Source organism: Agelaius phoeniceus, chromosome 4 (genome assembly GCF_051311805.1).
Source record: "Agelaius phoeniceus isolate bAgePho1 chromosome 4, bAgePho1.hap1, whole genome shotgun sequence".
NCBI lineage: Eukaryota > Metazoa > Chordata > Aves > Passeriformes > Icteridae > Agelaius > Agelaius phoeniceus.
In genome coordinates this window covers 24,528,506-24,546,238 of record NC_135268.1, presented here as the reverse complement: position 1 = coordinate 24,546,238, position 17,733 = coordinate 24,528,506, and the positions used below count along the sequence as shown (strand labels likewise).

Sequence of the window (17,733 nt, the reverse complement as noted above, 5' to 3'; positions counted from 1 at the left end):
CCTTGGTGTGATGCATAGGCCATGTTTGGTGCCTTTACCTCACAGAATCTTTCTGAGGAGATCTGTAATGCAGCTGTGACCTCTGCCCAGGAGTGAGAGAAGCTCAGTGTGAGCACTGGGTATGGTGCTGCTGCTGCTGCTGAGTCATGCTGACAGCTCAGCCTGGGCAGCTTTAATCAAGGTTCAAAGGGGAACAGGGCATCTCTGAGCGCCGAGGTAAAACCAAGGAAATCCTGCAGGCACTGCTGGTGCTCAGTTCACTTCTGGCTGAACCTGCTGTGCCAGCCTCTGAGCTGACAGTCAGGGAAAGAACGTGGCTGCTGGTCCTCAGGTTTCTGGTACTGTAATTAGGGCTTTGGCTTTTTGACTCAGTGCAGAACATCTTCTTGAAGCAATCAGAACAGTTCCTTTGATGTCAGATGTCACTAGGGGTGTAAAGAAATTTTCACTGACTTCAAGGATGGTGCTCAAAGTGTGACTTTATAATTTTCCTTAGATGTGATTCCTCTTGCAGTGGAGGCTGCCACTGCTGCCAAGGGACAGTGGGAATATTTATGAAATCCTGTTTACATGTGAGTTAACTGTGAATGGATGAACTTACTTTCTTCTTCTAACCAGTCAAGTTAAAACTCAGTCATGCACATGGAAAACCAATAGAAAAGGGACTTTTATCTTGTGAAATCATAAGACAAAAGTGTTTTCTCCCCCAGTCAGTCATCTGTGGTATCTGCCACAGGATGTCCTTTGGCAAACATGTATCTGCCATAGAAAATGGCTGCATGGAAAAGTTGCATAATGACAGATGTTCTTTGTCATCAGGTGGGTTTATGCCAGGGGCAAGGATGTGCTTCCTGTTCTCTGGCTTTATGGACATGCATTTGGCTGGGGAAGAAGGTGATGGTATTTGTATGTGATAGTTCATATCCTGTCGTGGACAATTTGTCCTTTCAGTATGAGTCACACTGGTCTCAGCACTGCATGATGCCAATCAGTTGTTTCATTTTGTTGGTTGTTAAAAATAAGGCTGGCTTGCTCCCTCACCTACCTTGCACTAGTTATCTTGCCTTAGATGATATAAATGGAGATCACTCCTTTTCTCACAACCAAAGAAAGGCAAAGCCCACTTTTAAAGTGCATGTGACTCCTCCAGCTCTGTCAGCTCTGGTTTGCAGCTGCTGTCAGTTATTATTTTGTCAAAGTTCAGGTTTCAAACTCACCTATCTGCCTGACACTGGGAGGCTTCCCTTTGGATATATTCATTGGATCTGACTTGAGATTTATTTACCACTAGGCTTGTTTTGCTATTCCAAGTAAGGGCCAGCCCTTCCTAGAGCAGAATGTGTGGTATTTGTCAGAAGGAGACAGCTTTAAGGCTGCCAGATAACCTGACCAGCCTACTCCCCTGTAAACGATTTGTGGGCTCTGCTGATAAGGATAAAGCAACTGCACTGGAGATGATAGGAAGATGCTGGTATCTGCAGGGGAGCAGAGCAGTCCTGCTCCAGCATACTCATGAAGAAAAGCACTTTGAAGCTTATGAACATTTATAACCTCTTGTTACTGATGATGGCACCCACCTGCAGCTTTTCTGCTGTCAGTGTGTGTCATCAAGCCCCAGATGCTCACTGTTTTCTTCTCGTCAAACTGCCTGCTTTGCTTCACAGGCCCACAAGAAACTCTCCATGGCTCTTTGCAACAAACCAAACAATTACAAACCCCTTCCAGCTCAGTCTGGGTGATGCTTATCAAAGGGTTACTCATATAGATCTTGCCTGTATTAGATAAGGTGTCTGCCCCTAGAATGAGACAGCTGGATCCATGGAACTGCTGATTAACTCTGTTCAGTCTGTATCTGAAATTGATTTTAAGCTCTGCAGGATTAATATCCCCCAGGCTTTTTCAGCTAGGGATTAGAGACCTATTAGGATATGCAGGTGCCATTTTGCTAGTTATAAATTGTATTGTAGATTAAATTCTAAGGGACCCAAGTATTTTAAGAGTGCCATTCACCCCTGCACAGGTAAATTTACCTGGTATGCATCTGTGATGAAAACCCTGAGAAATAAGAGTGCGTTTGTTACAATGACAGCAATAGAAAAGTGATGGCTTTAGGTCAAACCTGTCAGGTTTCACCCCTGTGGGGAGGGTGGAGAGAGAAACCCCTTTACCCTTACTGTAAACCATATAAATAGAAAAGCAAAGCAGAAGAGGGTGAAGGGAGAATCCAGGTTTAAGGAGGAGGTGGCTCAAAAGAAAGCACTATGTCTCCTGCAAATATTTGCTGTGATGAAGCATGGGAAGGCAAAAAAGCAGTCTGAAAATCTGAGTATTTGCATCTGCAGAAAGAGAGAAGGGGAATGAGAGTGCAGATCTTGCTCTTTTTTCTCTGACTCTGTTGCCAGAGGGCCAAGACAGGTAATGGTTGCAGATAAAGCTGCTACCTTCCCCTGGCCCCAGGGCACGTGGGCAACCCAGCAGCCTTCCTGCATTGCTTTCATTTTGGTGCAGCTCTGCACCTTGCACCAAATTCTTTTAGAGATCCATGGACTGTTATTGCCTGCCCTTGCCTTTCCACGTGTAAATTTTGCAGCAGAAAAGGATCAGCTTTGCTTGATGTGCCTTGCTGTCTGCCACCTTTACATCAGCCTCAGCTGCTATGAGACTCAAGTGGTGGCAGCTGGGAGACTGCTTAGCTCCAAGCATGGCTGGAGTTGCTCTGTGACCTGAAGGAAAAGGTGACTGCATTTTACACCCTGGGTGGCAGAATGCCATGTATTAAGGGTGATGGAAAATAGGTATGTGGGAGGAAGCCCTTACTCAGTTAATACACCTAAATGTGAAGAAAGAGGATTTGGTGTCAAAGTACATCTGTTGCCCGTGGTTTGATGCAGACAGCATGACATGTATTGCTAAACCTTTGTTCCAGCTGTCACAGGCACCTAAGTTTCCATGATTTTTCATTGGCTGCTGCTTGTGAAATTTGCTGCTTTTGAAATTTACTGCTTTTGACATGGAGGAATATCTTTTTCAAAGTGAGTGAGCCTGCAGGATGAGGATGTTGATAGCACAGAGCTGACCACGCTCTGCTGAAATCTTTAGTCCAGCAGAATTTCAACTCCTGGTTGCAATGGTAGTTAGAAAGGAAGAGAATAAAATTGGACAGCTCTCACCAAGTCCTCTGATTTGTAGTTTCTGAAGAGATTCTTGTCTTAGTCTATTCTTCTTTGCTATATAAAGGAAAACATATCTATTTTCCCTTCGTGTTCAGAGAGCTGGCATGGATTAGGCTTACTAAGCAATAATCAGCTTTCACTGGTTTAAAATTAACTAAAACAAAACTAGTCTTTTTTCTCTCAGCTGGTGACAGCAGGGGACAGAGGGTGTCTGGAGGAGGTTGCTCAGGCTTTTGTGGCACTGTGAAGAGAGATGTGACCTGCAGGAAGCTCTTTCTATTGCCAGAGGCATGGTGCCACATCCACCCTGGATGGGTTTTCCTGGCCTATCTTCCCACCTGCCAGGGTGGCTGTACGGAAAGAGAGGTGAATTCTGCACTGTTCAGGGAGGGAGGGATAGGTGTTATCCTGGTGGTGATAGGAAGGTATGTCCTAGGGCTGATGGAGAGCCAGCAACAGCAGGTGTCCTATCCTACTGTCCACCACCCTCAACCTGCTCACCTAAAGAGAACCTCCTCCCCTCTCCTATTTTGTGCTGACAGTGAAATGTTAGAGTTGTACCTGAAACAGGTATGTGGGAGATTTTAAACCTCTGCCCCTTGCACTGGGGAAGGACACCAAGAGGCCTTTGCTACCTTCTCTGTCTTTGCTCTCTCCCTATCATGCTGAGAGTTTCAGTGTTTATGGTGGAGATGCTGTACTGCAGCTGCCCTGAGTGTTCCTTGGTCCATGGGCAGGGATGTCACCCACCAATTCAGGGTGGTCCCATCCAGCCTGGCCTTGAACAGGGCATCCACAGCTGCCCTGGGTAGCCTGTTCCAGTGCCTCAGCACCCCCTCAGTGAAGAACATCTTCCTGCTATCTAATTTAAGTTTAAAACTGTTCCCCATTTCCCATCATTACGTGCCCATGTTCTTGTTAGGTGACCTGACCCTCTGTGAGTGTGTCCTCCCAGCTCTGTGTAGCCATGTTTGTATCCCTGCCAATGGGCTTCAAGTGCTGGCATAAGGAGGCTGGAGCCTCCATGTTTCCCAGCATGGCTGCTTTGTGGGGCTGGGGATGTTTGATTTTACTTTATCTTCTCTAATTAAGTTGCTCTGTTTTGATTTAGTATTTGGGTGTGGTTAACCTGCCCGCTCATCTGGAACCACACAGCATATGCAACTTCAGCGTCCATCTTCAGGCTCACATCATGTTGGGTCATGATTTTTTCTTGGCAGAACAGCAGCTAAAGTTTTCCCTTTCTCACTATTGAGCAACTGGGCCAATGACCTCCTCCTGAAATCACAACTGTGACCCATTTTCTGTGCTGAAGCAGCAAAGGTGTAAGAGTTCACAGCATAGCACAGAGCTGTGCCTAGCAGGCAACACTTCCCATTTTTGGTTTCTTCTGCTGGCCAAGTCATGCTGGGAGATGTGACTTAAGTCTAAAAAACCTCCACAGGGTGTGCAAAGCCTGTCTGTGTGTCAAGCATCTTACCATCTCTTCTTACACAGCACTGAATTGGAGAAGGCTGTTTTCCTTCTCTAGCATTAGGGGGAGCAGGGCTGTTGAAAGAAAGGCTATGGTTGGAAAAAAAAGAAAAACTCACAAACTGAAAAAACAAGTTCTGAACCTTATGAGTCCAGTTTAAACTCTGTCCCTACACTATGGCCTCTTTATAATCCCTGTTCCACCAGTAACAAAGCTTCTGCAGGCACTGGAGATTGAAGGACCTTGCTCCTTGCTCTCAGACATCAGGCAAAGAGGAGGAGTAGAAATGGACAGCCTGATAATTTTGCAGTCCCCTAGGAAGGAGCAAACGAAACTGAGTGGGATTAACAATTGTTGAAACCTTGTTTGGCATTCCAGAGGCCTTGTTAACAACAGTGTCACAACAGCTATTCAGGAATGCTATTGTACCACCAGGGCTGCCTCTGAGAAGTTGCATTTTCTAAACTATAATTCCCTGGTTTAGCTTCCAGGGGTGTCACTGCTGATTGTACATAGGACCTTGGATACAGAGGAGAATATTCTTCTCTTGTTTGAAGCCTCTGGCTCTGCAAATTAGTTTAGTTTTGCACTTTGGTAGAAACATTGCCCAATAAGCTGTGTGGTAAAACCTCTCCACCCTCAGCCAAAATCCCCAAACTCTTACTGATTTTCTCAGAGCTGGGATTTCACATGTGAGCTCAAAGTTCATAGACTTACGTAATTCCTCTGCTTCCACCTCTGCTGGCTTGTGCTGGCTTCCTCCACTCATGGAAAGGACCTTATTGATCAGCTCCCTTTAAACCCCTAGGGATACTTCCTGCCTACTCAGTGAGCAAGGCTGGCAGAGTCAGTGCCTGTGTGCACAAAAGGTACCAGAAAATAACATTTAGGCCAAATGTTCTGTTAAGGGTATTTTACTTCATATGCTTTCCCACAATTTAGCACCTCCTTTTAATCATTGCATCTCAAGCTGCACACATTCCACTTGCTTCCTTAGGAAAAATACCAAGAGAATCAAGGATAAAGTATTTAAGGAGAGTGAGTCCTTCCAAGGGAGAAGTTTGAGGTGCCCAAAGCAGGTGTGCCTGGGTGCCAGACAATGGTACTGGTAGCTGCAGGACAACTGTGCAAAGAGGACAAAGTGTAACTGGTACATGTGGATTCTTCAGTAGTATTACCCAAGAGGAAGTTTTTGTGAGACCTGTGGTGTTTGCAGTGCATCCAGAAGTCAGAGAAAGAGAAGAGGGAGAGTTGGAAAGGGCCTAAAGAAGGAAGAATCTTTAGAAAGGCAAAGAGAAAGGCCAGAAAGAATAAACCTTTGTAGATTGCTCTATGAAGGGCACAAAAGCAACTCATGTGCCTCAGAGTGACAGTGCCATGAAAGTTACAACAGAAATCACCAGTGGGAAAGGATATTCTTCTTAACCCCCTTTTTTTTCCCCTTTTTTAAAATTAAGTTCAAAAGGATAACAGGAGCATGAGGCAAAGTGTTATTTGTGTAGCAGGGAAGAGACACATATGAGGACATCTGTTTTAAGGAGCTGCTTCAAAAATAACCACAGGAGAGGAGAGTGTTTGCAGAGCGCAGCAGGCGACCTGCAGAGCAGTGGAAAGTGAGGCAGCAGCAGTGCCCCGAGTGCAGAGAGCCCCAAATGTCTCCAGGATTGTGTACTCATTGCCAAACCACTCCAACCTGACACCAGTGGGTGTTTTACAAATTGCAGGAGGTGCTGTTTCCATGTTTTCTGCCCAAAAACATTGATCCCTTTTCTGTTGCTCTCCTTCTTGACCCCTTTTTCTTAAGTCAGCAGCTTTTAAATTCCACTTTCAAGTCTTTAAAAAATAACCCTGTTTCAATGCATCTCCAAAACATATGGCAAAGGAATGCAGATTTGGGTACTACTCCATCCCAAAGATGAGGTCTTGTTCACCAGAAAAAGAAAGGAAAAGCAGACTGTCAGATTTTGGAGCAGGATGCTCATGTCCAGTGTTCTGCCCTAGCCTATTTACTGCTGACTGCAGGAACAGGCAGCAAACTTGGCCACTGATTTACTGAGATGCTTTAAGAAAGTCCATTACACATTATCTGTTGCTTCAGCTTCCTGGTGGGTAAAACAGAGAAGTGAGAAGTACAGCTTTTATCTTCATTTTCTTTCTAAAGTCTGTGTTTTCAGACAGCTCTGAAAGTGTTGTGGTGTAGGATTCAATGCAAATATCAGATGTGATCCATTAGTGAAATGGAAGTGGTAAAGCCAGATGGTGTGAGGCATCCCACTGGGGAACACAATGTTTCAGGCACCAGGCAGTTAATTTCTCCTGTTAGCCAGGTAAGAGAGCATGTTTGAAAAAGGCCAAATGAAAACTGAGCACAATTGCTCATTGGGAGATTCATCCTTTCCATGGCCAAATACTCCTTAGAACAGAACTTTGTCAAAACGTGCCTGATGAATTTGCATCTGTTTTCTAGAGTTACATTGGGAAATCAATGGTAAGAACCACTTCAAAGTAGTAACCAGATGTTTCCTCCCTGCTTTTTTTTAGCTATCACTGTGAGTAACAGAAACCTTTCACAAAGAGAAGTGAGGGTTTGAGATATAGTAGTTAATACCACTCTGGGAGGACACAGCTGTATTTCTTTTCTACACTAGTGGCTTTCAGCTGACTTTGGCTATCCCCTACCTCAAGGGAAGCATTATCTTCTGTGGTCCCTCCAGTACTGTGTTTTCTGATAAAGAACAAATGTTTCTGCTACAATCAGTTCATGTTGTGGTAACTACTTGGAACCAAGCTTTGGTTGCAGTTATAAAAATTCTCAGAGCATAAAGTTAACTATTTGGAGTTTCACAGAGTTATTCCAAATTCACCTGGCCATGCCTGGTATAACCATGACTGCACTTTGGCCAGTGTTTGGAAGCTGACTACAAGCTGCAATGCAGCATCATGTGTCTGTAAACCAAGAAAGGGCTGTGCTTTGGACAAAATTTGATATTTCAAAAGTGTTGAGTAGCAGTCAAATGAGTTCACCAATGATCATTTCATATCCAGACTGCTTACACCAGCCCACTGGATACCTACTTTGAGTGCCCAAGCAAGTTGCAAACTAGGCCCTGTAGGACTTGTATCTGACTGTTTTCAAGGAGACTTGGTCTTCTAAGCAGTGAGATCACTTTTGCAATGGGAGCTTTGGCATATTGCTCAATTCTGAGACGTATTCAGGCATACAAATTGTTTGGTTTTTAAACTTTCCTTGAAGTATTTAATGGTTTACTGTTTTGATGTCTCTTCTGGCTTTGCCAAGGTTATGTTTTTTCTATTACTTTGTAACCACATAGAAGATATAAAACATTCACTCTCAATAAATTAATGGGTAAATGTTTCATTCCAGCTTGGACTCAGCATATGGTTTTCTTCGTGTAGTTGTTTGATTGCATCATTCTTGTTTCAGATGTCAACAATTTGGTTTAAATCTTTCTTTTCCATGTGTGAAGTGGGACACCAGTGCATTGCATCATTCGGTTGTGCATATCCACCAGACGTGTGTTCTCTGCTATGGGATTATGGAAAACTGCCCAAAGTTTTCTCTGACTGCTGCTGTACAGATGCAATCAAAATCTGGGCAATGTCCCTTTGTCCCAGTCTGGAGCACACTGGCCCTGAGGTGCAGCATCCCCAGGAAGGCAGACAGCAGCAGGCTGCACAGCGAGGTCATTTACCACTAGATGGCTGGACCTCCTTTTCGTGCAGCTGTTTTGTTCCCAGCTCAGTGACCGAGCTTAGCCCTCAGTGGACTCGTTGTAAACTCTCTGCCCACCCACTTTATAGCTTAACATTTTGAAACAGCTGATGCTTTTAGCAGATTTACCTTCATGATGAATATTTCAAACTTTTGAAACTTACTGAAAAAGCAGTGGTAGCTTTTTTGCAAGACAAAGAGGAAACACTTCCTGATCCTGTTGTTGGGTTTTTTTCCATTCCATGTATAATACGATTTTCACCAAGTCTTATTTCATAGGTGTATGCATAAGTGGGGCACATTTAACAGTTCATCACTCAGACTGGAATACAGCATCATAGTGTCCTGAATAGTCACTGCCACGTGTCTTGATCTGGTGAATTTGGTGGTATAAAAATCTGTAAAACTTTTAGACACTGACATACACGTCACTGTGATTTGGGGCAGCAATGTCTTTCCTTTAAGAAAAAATATTTTGCCCACAGTCAACATCTTCAAAAAATTAATACTTCTGGATGAAAAATTCCAACTTTCCTCACGATTGCAGACTGATACATTATACAGAGCAAGAAGACCCACTTCAAAAGGAAGATTTCTCCTGCCTGAAAGCAGACAAGAGGAATAGGCAAAAAATCTGTTTTTTGAAGATACGACTTTAGTTTTCCTTATCAGTTTCTTCACATTTTCAACTCTGTTACTTGTATTTACTGGTTCACATCATGTGTCTATAGATGTATTTGTATCCAGAGTTCAAAACAAGAGAGAGGTAGGTTTTTAAATTAAAAATTATTTTGGCTGTTTTGCTGTCACAGCACTGACATTTTACACTTGCCACTTGCAGGAACAAGGAGGAGTGAATTATTGTCCCTGCTTCCAAGGTAATATAATCTAAAATATCAAACCTGGAAGTCTTAGTGCACTTTAACACCTTTGTGGGAGCCCAAAGATGTGCCTAAAGATGATGAGACATGAAATAGTAAGGTGAAGATGAATCTAGAAATAGCTCTGGGGTGGGTTTTCTTTTCTAAGTAGCAGTCTCTCACAGTTCAATTTTCTTAAAGCGCTATGACAGCAAAAAAAAAAAAAGATGATGGTTTAACTAGTGTGGTGGAAGAGCAGGAAATTCAGATGAACTCCACCCATCAAGACTCACAGAGAAACACAGGTAATGAAGCATTCAGCAGAGATGAGCCCCAGAATAAATAGACCTCAAAAGTAACTGTTCGACCCAACAGGAATATTAGTAGCTATTCTGTTCTCATCTGCAGAAAGGATTCTGGTTCTGTTAATGCAACAGAAGAGAGTAAGAAAGGCTTAGAAATTTCCATTTAATGGACTTGGAGACAAGTAAATTGTAAATTTTTTGAAGTGCTTCCTTTTTACAGGTGCCTGAAGTGTAACATGTGCAGATTATTTATGAAGAGCAACCTCACATTTGGAAGTAGTTGAGAAACAAAGTCCTACTTGATCCTGTCACAAGTAGAATGTTGTTACTGAGCCCAGATTGTCAGATGTAGCATAATTACAGGTATTGTGTATTCCTCCTATGACACTGTGGGAAGCAAAAAGCCATGGTTTGTAATCACTCTAGTAGTGCTCTTTTATGCCTTTTGGGAATGTTTAAATAAACTTATTTTATTTACCTTGTTCCTAAGCAGGTCCACTGATACAAGCTATACAGAATACTGCTGTAAAATACCTGTTCACCAGTGCTGATACAAGTGCTACGTTTGCTGTGGCAGCTCTGCATAACGTCTGAGAAATCAGAAGTGTCAATAGCAAAGGTAAAGGAAACTGGTATCTTTGATCCAGCTATGTGGGAGCTGTCACTGGATGTGAATAGAGATGGTGGGTTTGAAGAACCAGACACAAAATTGTGAAGAAATCAGCTTAAATGTATCACCAAGCTTCCTTTGGGATTATCAGCTCACTTGCACAGTCCTAATAAACTGTTAGAGGCCCTGTTGTACAGTCTGACAGACAGGAGACACCAATGTCACAGCAGAGATGACATTATTTTTGTCACTGCTCTTTCCATAGCTCAGATGAGCAAGCCTGCTCCCAGCAGAGGGTGGGAGGTGGCTCCCTGTAGCCAGGCTGCACTGCTGGGCCCTCCTCCAGCAGGTGCTGACCCCCTTGTGCACCTCATTGCCCTCCCCAGAGGGTTTTGGATCAGCTCTCTGCTGTGAAGGCAGGGACATAGAGTCAGATCACAGCATCTCTTCAGCCATTTGAATCAAAAAGCAATGAAAAAAAATGTTACTTGGATTTGAAATGAGATTTTTTTTTGCACAGTTGGCTTTTTCCACTCTGTTCTCAGCAACACAATTTAGGCTCCTGCTTGCACAGAGGTCTGGGGGCTGAACTCCTGACCAAGCTGACCAAACAGGTATTCCATGCCTTTTAGTTCAATTATTGGCTAGGCCATGATGGCAAACTCTTCTAGAAGCTGGGCTTTGAGATTAATTGCTCTTCTAGCCTCCCTTCCTACCACTCTGGCAGCAACTTGAAGCCTACAACAGCCAGATTTGCAGTCATGCACGCTCTCATCCCACCACCTGCTTGCACTCCTTGACCTTCTGACAGGTCTGCAGATGTTCCTGGAAAGAGGTGCCAGAATGATTCCTGAGGGATTGTTCTTGCAGTAAACTCTGATCCAGGCTCCCAGGAGAAACAAAAATCTTCACAGGGAGGATGGGAGAAGCTTGGGTGGTTTAGGCCTGAGCAAAGGAAACCCTTGAGGGGAAACATTCTCAAAGATTACTTAAAATGGTGGATTTGCAGAAAATCTTATCACCACTAAAAACACACTCAGAGGAAACAGTCACTCTCCTGAGTGGTATTACAGAGCAAACACTGTAAGTTAAACCTCTGAGTTGAATGTGTCCTGTATTATATGATGAAGAATGACTGAAAGCAGGTCAGAGGGCCTTGAAAAACCTAATGAACCTTAAGAAGATCATATGGTGCTCTGTTACTGGATAAACACCAGTTGTCCTTTTGGACAGAGCATCTTCAAGAATTATACCTGAACCTTCAGGTATACACAAGCAATAGCCCATGCTTGGGAAGTGAGAAGCTTCCAAATTTGCAGAGTTTGTCCAGTACTTTTAGCAGTAAAAGTGAAAAAGATAAATTTGGCACTTACTGGAGTCTAAGTTTATATCCATTTTAAGGACCATGGTCCATAGCACCAGTAATGGAAGGGGAGGTGACTACCCACACTGATTGCAGTTATCCCTAATTTAGGACTGCAAATCTGTGTCTCTTTTTGTAGAATAATGCATGTGTTTTATCTCATTAAACCCTGTCACTGTCGTGCCCATAAAATGGTTGTAATAACTCCCTCATAATGAATGCCCTTTGAGCCAGTTTGATGGTATGAGTGCTTGGAACCACACCTGCAGCCACTGCGTGCCAGTGAGCTATGGACCAGGTATGTTCTACTATTCCTGCTTCACTGTTGTATAGACTTGTCGGGGCTTAATCCCTGATAAGATAGAGCTGTGTAAACTCTGGAAGAGGGGCTTGCTGAGGCACAGCACCAGTGCAGAAACAGAGCTGTGTGCCAGGATGTTTGCCCCAAGCAGCACCGCGGTGCAGCCACAGCCCCGGGCGCTCCTCTGCCCCTGCCCGCACAGCCCAGCCGTGGGCAGGAAGTGTGCCACCACTCCCACCCCTTCCTCCCACAAGGAGCAGATGCAGCAGCTCGAGGTGCCTGACACAAAAAGAAATAAAGGCTCAGATACACACTGTCTTGAGAAAATAAAATCAGACACGATGCAGCTGGTTACTGGCTGTTATTTAGTAAGCCTTAGCTGCAGTTTCTGGCCTCTAACCCTGTAGAGGTATAGACACGCTTCATGCTTTGTGAGTCATCCTAACAACATTGCTGTTATCACATTATAATGATGTTGGGCTGGTCCTGTGAGATGATATTATTATCCAGTATTGAGAGCTAAGTTTCAGATGAAAAAGCAGCTCAATACTCACCAGTGTTACCCATAACAGTAATTAGTCAGTACTTGCACTTATTAGTCTTGAGGGAAGCTGAAATCATGTTCACATCTGGGGCAGAGCATGTACTTCCACCAAGGCCAGTACAACTTGTATCGCTACTTGAGTTTAGTTCTATGAAATTCTTATCTCAGAATTCCTTCTAAACCTAAACAATGTCCCTTCATCAGTGCTTGCACTTTTGCTAAGCAGAAAACAAAGTGTTTTTATGGTTACAAAACTATAAAATGAACACAAATGGCATGATGAGCTAGTATGTTATTTAGATAACACCTCTGACTCTATGAATCTTGTCTGTCAGAAAGCTCTATGGTTTCCCCATGGAAAAAGACTGCTATCCTATGAATTCCCAAAAAAATTGAGTGTCTAGGAGGTAAGTAGACTTATGGACACAGACACTGAACTTTTCTTAGACCACAGATGTTTATCTGAGTGCATGTAGCACGAGGTGAGATTGGCAATGGGATAACTCACGGAACTATAGCCTTCACTGTACTGCTCTGCTATTTTTCTTCTTGAGTCACTCCTGCTTGCATTTCTTTTTCCCTGGAAAATGTAAAAGAATTCATAGATCAAAAAAACAGGAGCTGACACAAAGACAGAAGTACTGGATCTAAGAAATGATTGATTTCAGGAATTGGGTAGAGGACCCTTTACTTGGTGGGAAGTAAGAATTTCAGAGTCCGCAACTATACCTCTTTTAAGATATGAACTTCTCAAAGTTGACACACTTCTTAAGATTAGAGTTGGCCAGTCTTTAGTCAGAAGAAGTCCATTTATATCTGCATCTTAGAGATGGGAAATAGATTAAGTCATTCAGATGGGACTTTATCTCAATATCAGCAGCAAATCAAAGCATTGCTGGTGTTATGAAGCACTGTGCTGCTAGAACCAGCTTTGTCATTGAAATACCGCCCATTGGTACTCCTGTGCCTTGGCAGATGAATTATGAACTGATGGAATTTGAATAACTGTCTGGCCCTTCTGCAAGAAAAGGTAATATTGCTCCTGCTTAGTGTCACCTCGGGCTTTTGTGCCAAAACATCACAGCAGAATTCAGTGTTGACTGGTAACTAACAGTGAATTTAAAGTGCTGTCACAGCCATCCTGCTCAGCTTCCAGGCCTAGGTGCCCAAAGCATGTAAGAAGCAATCCACAAGAGATGGCACAAAGCTGAAGGATGGGGATTTTTTTAAATCCCTGTTTGTTTAGGACAGGAGGCAAAATGTGTTTTCAGAGAGGCTGCTGCAGGTGCAGAAGGCTCTGCTACAGCTGGCATTCTGAAAGATCAATTACCTATACCAAAGCTGTTCTTCTGCCTTTGCTATCTGCTTGCTTATTACACACAAAGTGAATTAAAAAGAGCAGGGTTCTGTGTTCAATACCCTCTTCAAGTGAGCAATCTAGCCCTTACAACCAGACATCCTTAAGCTGATCAGATGATGGGACAACATGAAATGCTTTTGGCTCTAAAAGGACACTTGGCTAATAATACTATACTCAATTGAGAAACCAAGTGAACTCATGTAAATATGATGCTATAAATGATGTAGGTTGCATTTCTTTTTGAGTTGTTGGGAATTAATGGATTGATAGGTAAAACACTTGATATTATTACTGAATTTATCATAATAAATATTACTCTGCAATATTTTGCTCCTGCTTGTGAAGAATTAAAATGCTAAAGGGTGCAAACACGTGATGTTAGGAGCATGTTATGACAGTGATATTATAAATGTTTGTACAGTTTGTCACCAATATTTGAAGCCACTTGTAAAAACAGCACCTTTATATAATACATTATTACCATACCCTACTGTAAGTGGTGATGTGCCTTTATCCACTGGTACAGAACACATACATGACTAATTATTCACCCTTTTCTACCCTCTTCCCATGGATGGGCTTGAAAAGACAGTGTTAAAAATAGACACAGGGATAACACTCATGTGATAAACTATACAGTCATGGTTGAAGTGTATAGATGTGTTAATTTCTCATTTACCAAAAACATCACTTATTTTCATAGATCCATTTCAGCAGATGCTTTTTCTTCTCATCATCTACCAGATGCAATAGACAAATATTTCTCTTCACTCTCAAAAAAGACTCACAAGGCCCCATAACTGATATGATGTGATCTTGAATTAAGACTGTCTTCTCTAGTTCTATCAGTATCACGTTTCTGAAGTGTGTTACCTTGCAATCCTGTAAAGATGGGAAATGTATTTTATTATAAAGAAATCTTCCATCTGTTGAATCAAAAGTTATACTTGCAGAATCACACAAACACAGAATCAATTAGGTTGGAAAAGACCTCCAAGACTGAGACCAACTTTCACTAATCCCAACCTTGTCAACCAGACCGTGGCACTAAGTGCCACATCCAGTCTTTACTTAACACCTCTGGCGGTGGTGAGTCTGCCATCTCCCTGGGCAGCCCATTCTAATGTTTAACAACCCTCTTGTTGGAAGGAATTCCTTCTGATGTCCAACCTAAACCTTCCCTGGCACAGCTTGAGGCCATTTCCTCTCATCCTGTCACAACCTGCTTTCAGGGAGCTGTAGAGTGATAAGGTCAGCCCTGAGCCTCCTCCTCTCCAGCCACTCCATTAAGAGATGGACCAGGAAACTTTGAAGACTTGATCCATTGAAATGACGACATCCTTCAGCAAAGAAAACCTCTTAATTATGCTGTTAATGCCAGATTATGTGCACTCTGAATTCCAAAGCATATGAATAAAACTAAGCCCCATAACTTTGTGGCTGTCATGTTCAATATAAACTCAGGGGATGTTAAAATAGAAACCTTAGCGATCATTGTAAAATGGTTCTTCATGCGTTCCTGCGCGTGTGGCGCATACGAGATCATGTGGGAGGCGACCTGACGGCGCCCATTGAGAACAACCTGCACGGTGCCATCTATTACGGTCTTGCTCCTCCTCATTACCGCAGCCAGCCTCGAACCAGCGCTGCCCTCCTGGCAGCTCTCCCGCTGACGGAGCGCTGTTCTCTGTGCCAGGCGGGGCCAGTCCTCGCTGTCTCGGCATTCCCCGGCCTGTGTCACGGCGGACCGCCGGACGAACGAACGGACGGACGGACGAACGGACGAAGGAAAGGGAGGCTGGAGGGACGGGGGGCCGGAGCCCCTCAGCCTGGCACGCCCGGCCCGGGCGGAGCCTCAGGGCCGCTCCCGCCCCGCCCCCAGAGCCGGCGGCCCTCGCGCGGCCGGATTGGCGGGGAGCGCTGCCAATCACGCCGCGGGGCGGGGCGGGGCGCGCGCGGCGGCCCCTTGGCGCTGAGGGGGCGCGCGGCTCCGGCCTCTGCCCGGGCCGATCTCGCCCTGGCGGTGCCTTTGCCGGCGGCCGCCCTGCTTCTTGTCGCTCTCTCCTGCCTCCCGCCGCGAGCAGCCGGGGCCTCCTCCATGCGGGAGAAGAGGAGGAGGAGGAGGAGGTGGGAGCTGCTCGCCGGCCATCCCCGGCGCCCGGCAAGTCGGAGCCGACCCGCCGCTGCGCCGCTCCTGCCGCATCTCCCCGCGGCGCGGAGCCGGCCCTGAGCTCTGCTCGCCGCGCCGGCCCCGGACCCCTCCTCATAGTCTTGCCCCCACCCTCCTCCTAGTCTTCCCAGACCCCTCCTCCTAGTCTTTCTCCTTTTTGTTTGTTGTTGTTGTTTTTTTTTTTTTTTTCCTTTTTAATTCTCCCCCTCCCCCTCTGGTTCTCACCCTGGCTGCGAGCAAAGCGTCTTCATGAGCGCAGAGGATGTCCGGAAAGCACTACAAGGGGCCTGAAGTCAGTTGTTGCATCAAATATTTCATCTTCGGCTTCAATGTCATTTTCTGGGTAAGTGGGGTCGGTTTCGTGTCTTCCTCGGCTTCCTCCTCCTCCTCCCCGGCCGCTGCCGGGCCGGGCACGGCCAGGAGCGGCAGGGACGAGTGACAGCCCGGCGTGAGGCCGCGGGGGCATTTTAGATGGGGCACGGGTGCGAGGCCAGGGCTGCCGCCGCCTCCGACCCGACCGCCCCGGTCAGCCCTTCCCCGGGCAAGTTGTGATGCTGCATTCCTCCACCTCCCCAGGGTGCCGGTTCTCTTCCCTTCCGGCCCTCTTAATTGCTTTTGTTGTTAGTACGAAGCGGATTTCGTGCCTTCTTCCCACCTCGCCGTCTTTTCCTTTTTTCGTGTTCCCTCCTTCCTTCCCCCACCTCTGCTTTGTGGTGGGAGAGGAAGGGAGCAACCAGGCACCCAGGCATGGAGAACGAATTGATCTGCATGTTTTCACGCTGCCATCCCTGTTCGATGCAAATAATAGAAAGAATCACAGCTCAGGTTTTCTGCACAGTGCTGAATGATTTCACAATGATGAAGTTGTGTATGGCACAGGTTTATTATGATTAGCCGTTAACCCATAGTAGTAGCAGCAGTAATAGGATGGAGGAGGGGGAAAGGGTATTTCCACCCATACCTAAAGTGCAAGCCCGTAGGAGGCCTGTTTGGGCATTTGTTGGGATTCCTGGCTGCGCTGCTTGATCTGCCTGCACAGTATCTTGTTGCACCATTGCCCACCGGCTGTGGAGTAGGCAGAACTGTACAGTGAAATGTAACCTGCCTGTATCAGTACTTCTAGCATCTTCTCAGTGTGTTGGATTTGAAAGAGAAGCAGCTGTTTTTGGAGTTTGTGCCAGATTTCTTAAATACAGGGGGATGGTGGGGTGAGGTGAGCATTCTCACACATGTGTGAGTGGTGAGGTCTTCTCACTGCATGGAATGTTAAAGTCAGGTGAAGGCTCTTGCATGTATAATTCCCCTTTTTACATGAGGTATTCCACAGTGCAATGAGAAACATGCACAAACCCAGCTTGACAGAGTCACAGAATATTCTGAGTTGGAAGGACCCACCAGGATCATCGAGTCCAGTTCTGGATCAAACCCAGATAGTGTGGATGTGTTTTTGAGGGCCTTTGGAAGCAAGTTGAATACATATTTGGTATAGTGGCTTGTTTGGACTAGAGAGGGGAAAAAAGCCATAACACCACTTTGAAGGTTATGGATGAAGGTAGGGAAGAACAGAGGAGAGAAACCTTTTGGCCAGTGCTGGGCTTCTGTTTGTCCCTTTGGGAAGAGCAGAGGTCAGTGGTTACATGGATAGCAGGTATCCATAGCTAACCTCAGGTCTGTTCCTGGAAAATAAACATATCTGAAGAAGATGTTTTGAAAGGATGGGAGTTTTGATTAAGTCCACTTTCATACTGTATTACTTCTCTTAAACAGGAAGGTTTGCAGCTAGAGTGAAGCTGACTGTGGCTTTATGTCAGTGTTTACTTGGCCTCAGACCGACCCTGGC

General features: G+C 45.0%; 2 protein-coding genes across 23 annotated transcripts in view; one reads left to right on the top strand and one right to left on the bottom strand.

The window, feature by feature from the left end:
- The window catches only part of LOC143693944 (uncharacterized), a 39,992-nt gene extending 24,002 nt beyond the window's left edge, over positions 1-15,990 (bottom strand). For 2 of the 20 annotated variants that reach the window (XR_013182027.1, XR_013182026.1), the window contains exons 1-4: positions 15,306-15,537; positions 14,403-14,605; positions 13,093-13,185; positions 12,802-12,943 (exon numbers count right to left, since the gene is read on the bottom strand). Coding sequence is in view for 9 of the 20 variants with exons in the window: in XM_077177096.1 (XP_077033211.1) it covers positions 13,028-13,185; positions 15,306-15,990 (843 nt within the window). In the remaining 11 variants the exon portion in view is untranslated. Of the gene's footprint in view, position 1; positions 573-1,045; positions 1,136-1,217; positions 1,304-1,577; positions 1,744-4,653; positions 4,710-5,364; positions 5,493-12,801; positions 13,186-14,402; positions 14,606-15,206 lie in introns of those variants that run through there. The other 18 variants (XR_013182023.1, XR_013182024.1, XR_013182025.1 and 15 more) reach the window with 18 other exon arrangements.
- Positions 15,991-16,097: 107 nt separating this feature from the next.
- The window catches only part of TSPAN5 (tetraspanin 5), an 81,943-nt gene continuing 80,307 nt past the window's right edge, over positions 16,098-17,733 (top strand). For all 3 annotated transcript variants that reach the window (XR_008534284.2, XM_054633290.2, XM_054633289.2), the window contains exon 1: positions 16,098-16,236. Coding sequence is in view for 2 of the 3 variants with exons in the window: in XM_054633290.2 (XP_054489265.1) it covers positions 16,156-16,236 (81 nt within the window). In the remaining variant the exon portion in view is untranslated. The remainder of the gene's footprint in view (positions 16,237-17,733) is intronic.